General features: G+C 38.8%; 1 protein-coding gene across 1 annotated transcript in view; it reads left to right on the forward strand.

Annotated features, from left to right (window-relative positions):
* trpc7b (transient receptor potential cation channel, subfamily C, member 7b) overlaps positions 1-2,616 on the forward strand; it is a 47,826-nt gene that overhangs the window by 41,952 nt on the left and 3,258 nt on the right. The window contains exon 7 of the mRNA XM_005723195.1: positions 436-654. Coding sequence (XP_005723252.1) covers positions 436-654 — 219 coding nt within the window. The remainder of the gene's footprint in view (positions 1-435; positions 655-2,616) is intronic.

Consider the following 2,616-nt stretch of genomic DNA (forward strand, 5'->3'; position numbering starts at 1 on the left):
GTATGCAGTCAACTCTCTTTGCCTTCTCTTTTAAAACATCTCAACTGCAGATATTAATAAACACTAAGCCCTAGCCTTTCTTTTATTGCCGTCTTTCTTACCTGAGATAGTTACGCTGAAAAAATCATTCTTCACCCTCAATAAACATTAAACAATAATTTTGAGTGAAATGCAACTGGAATATATGAAATCAAAGTTTTATTCATTCAAATAATCATTAACAAAAATGTGCTTGGTATATATTCCCATCGAAAATATTTCATTTGACACATTACAAAAAAAATTAAATAACAGTTATGTAAGTTACATAGTTAAAGTCAACATTTTGGGCAAATTTGATATTTAGGGGTATAACCAAACAAATTTTGATATTTAAAGGTTTTAAAGGTTTCTAATAATTTGAGATACTGGATTTCTTTCTGTCTGCCTCTGCAGGAGGATGCCGATGTGGAGTGGAAGTTTGCTCGAGCTAAGCTTTGGCTCTCCTACTTTGATGAGGGCCGCACCTTACCCGCCCCCTTTAACCTCGTTCCCAGCCCTAAGTCCTTCTATTACTTGGCCCTAAGGATCAAGTCCTGTCTGATTCACCTCTGCAAGGCCAACGGCCATCACCGTAATGAGGTGGAGATGGGCATGCTCAACTCCCAGACCAAGGTCAGTGTTTTTACTATATTTGATTATTTTACACATGTTTGGCAAACTGCTAATGACATTGTGATTCATGGTTAATTAATGATTTTCCAAACCTAGCTGCCAAAGCCATTTAATAATAGACTATTTCTTTTAAACTGATTGTTAGTGATATGTCTGTGAAGGTTCTCAGTCATCCAGGTCATCGTAGTCAAAGGAGCTTGCAAAGGATCATCAGGGGGTCCTTTTGTCCCTCTGTGGGGGGATACTCCCACTAGGTTTATATCTGGGACTCTCCACCATTTGATCGTAGAACTGAAGAAGCCTCTCGGATGAGAGGTGAAACGTCTTCAAGTAACTTAAAGAAGTCCAGACGCTTTTCTTTGCAAGCTCCTTTGATTGTTAGTGATACATTTTGTAAGCACCTTGTTTCAGCTTTTTTAACAACTGTAGTCAAGTTTTGGTTTGGTTTGGTTTCTAGCACTAAATTAAATATTTACTGCTACAAATGCAGTGCTTTTTTTATCCATTTTTCTGCTGACAGGATCCTTTCTGGCTAAAGCGCAATTGTTATTTTCCTACATGGAAGTAGTTAAACTGCTAAAAATCAATGAAGGGGCAATAAACGCTGATTACACCCACCACAATCCTCAGTGGAGGTGCCCATATGGGTCAGTTATTTGTATAATGATCATCAAATACTGAATCTTTAGCAAGTGTAATTGGAGAATGCACACAGGCAAACCAGGAACCCCAGAGGAAATGTAGGATATTCCCACTGCAAGTCTAGAAATTACATCTAGTTCCGTTTCACACTTTGTTCCTCTTATGATTTGTGCTTCTAAATAAAAATCACTGCAATGACAAAAACGCCTCGTGTGACAAAAATATTATAGACCATTTAATGCGCAATCAGTCTTGGTGCTGGTGTTTTCTGCAGGCATTTCTGCTGCCTGATCCCTAAACTCAAATGGCTCACCTCAGCACCTCAGCTAGGCTATTAGGCAGGCCATTAGCTTTACCCGCGTCTGCTCAAATGCTCAGGCAGGACAAGATGGGTTACACCCCGGTGCTTCTGTGAGCGCCTAAAGTTTTCTGACAGTTTCACAGCCGAGCCGAGGAAGTACAGCAAGCGATCGATACACGAGCTTGCACCAGTCTACAGAACTGTGTAAAATGTCAGCTGAGATTAGGAAAAGGCAGCCTGCTCTTTCTGTGTCTGTATCTTCGTAGTGGATGGTGTATGTTTTGGTGCTGTTTAAGAAACGTGAAGCTAATCACTTTAGATTCAAAAAGCATATGCTCATAAATTGTGTGTACTTGTGTTCATTCGGTAAGTGTTTGTTTTGTGGTGGTGTTCATGTTCATTCTTGTGCTCTTTGGTTAACTGCCTTTCACAGCAGTAGGGATAATTAATTTCAATATGAGGTAGCTAGAGGCAGCAAAAACCCACAAAGCAGGTTACTGCATGGGGACTAGATCACAGAAAATACACCAAAGAGATTTCAGCTCTGTCAGTTGGCCTTTGTAAAACCTCTGCATAAGATATGTGTTTCTCACACTCACTGAGTCTGAAACAATGGTAGATGTCTGGGTGTATGGTACAATAAAGAAATGATAAAAAATACATTAAAAAGATATTTATTTGCCTCACAATAGCGCGCAAAAATGCTATATGTGCTGTTCCTCCAGTTCACAAGATGAACTTCCCTGCAAAAAAAAAAAAAACATAAAGTCACTGAGAGCTCAAACTGACAACTGAAGTACCAAGCTTTTCATCTTGATAAATGCTCTCTCATAACGAACATTAGCTAAGGGGTTCTTCTGGTTTGATTTTAAAGGGAACCCATTTTTATTAAGTTACAGTAGTTATTTGCATGGTCTTATTTTTATTCAGACAATTTGGGTTGTCTTTTTACAGTTAAACATTTCATCTGTTCTTGGAGAAAAAAGATTATTGGAATCCACTCGGATGCTTCATAACTT

Source organism: Pundamilia nyererei, unplaced genomic scaffold (genome assembly GCF_000239375.1).
Source record: "Pundamilia nyererei isolate P.nyererei 1_Seehausen unplaced genomic scaffold, PunNye1.0 scaffold00008, whole genome shotgun sequence".
Taxonomy (NCBI): domain Eukaryota; kingdom Metazoa; phylum Chordata; class Actinopteri; order Cichliformes; family Cichlidae; genus Pundamilia; species Pundamilia nyererei.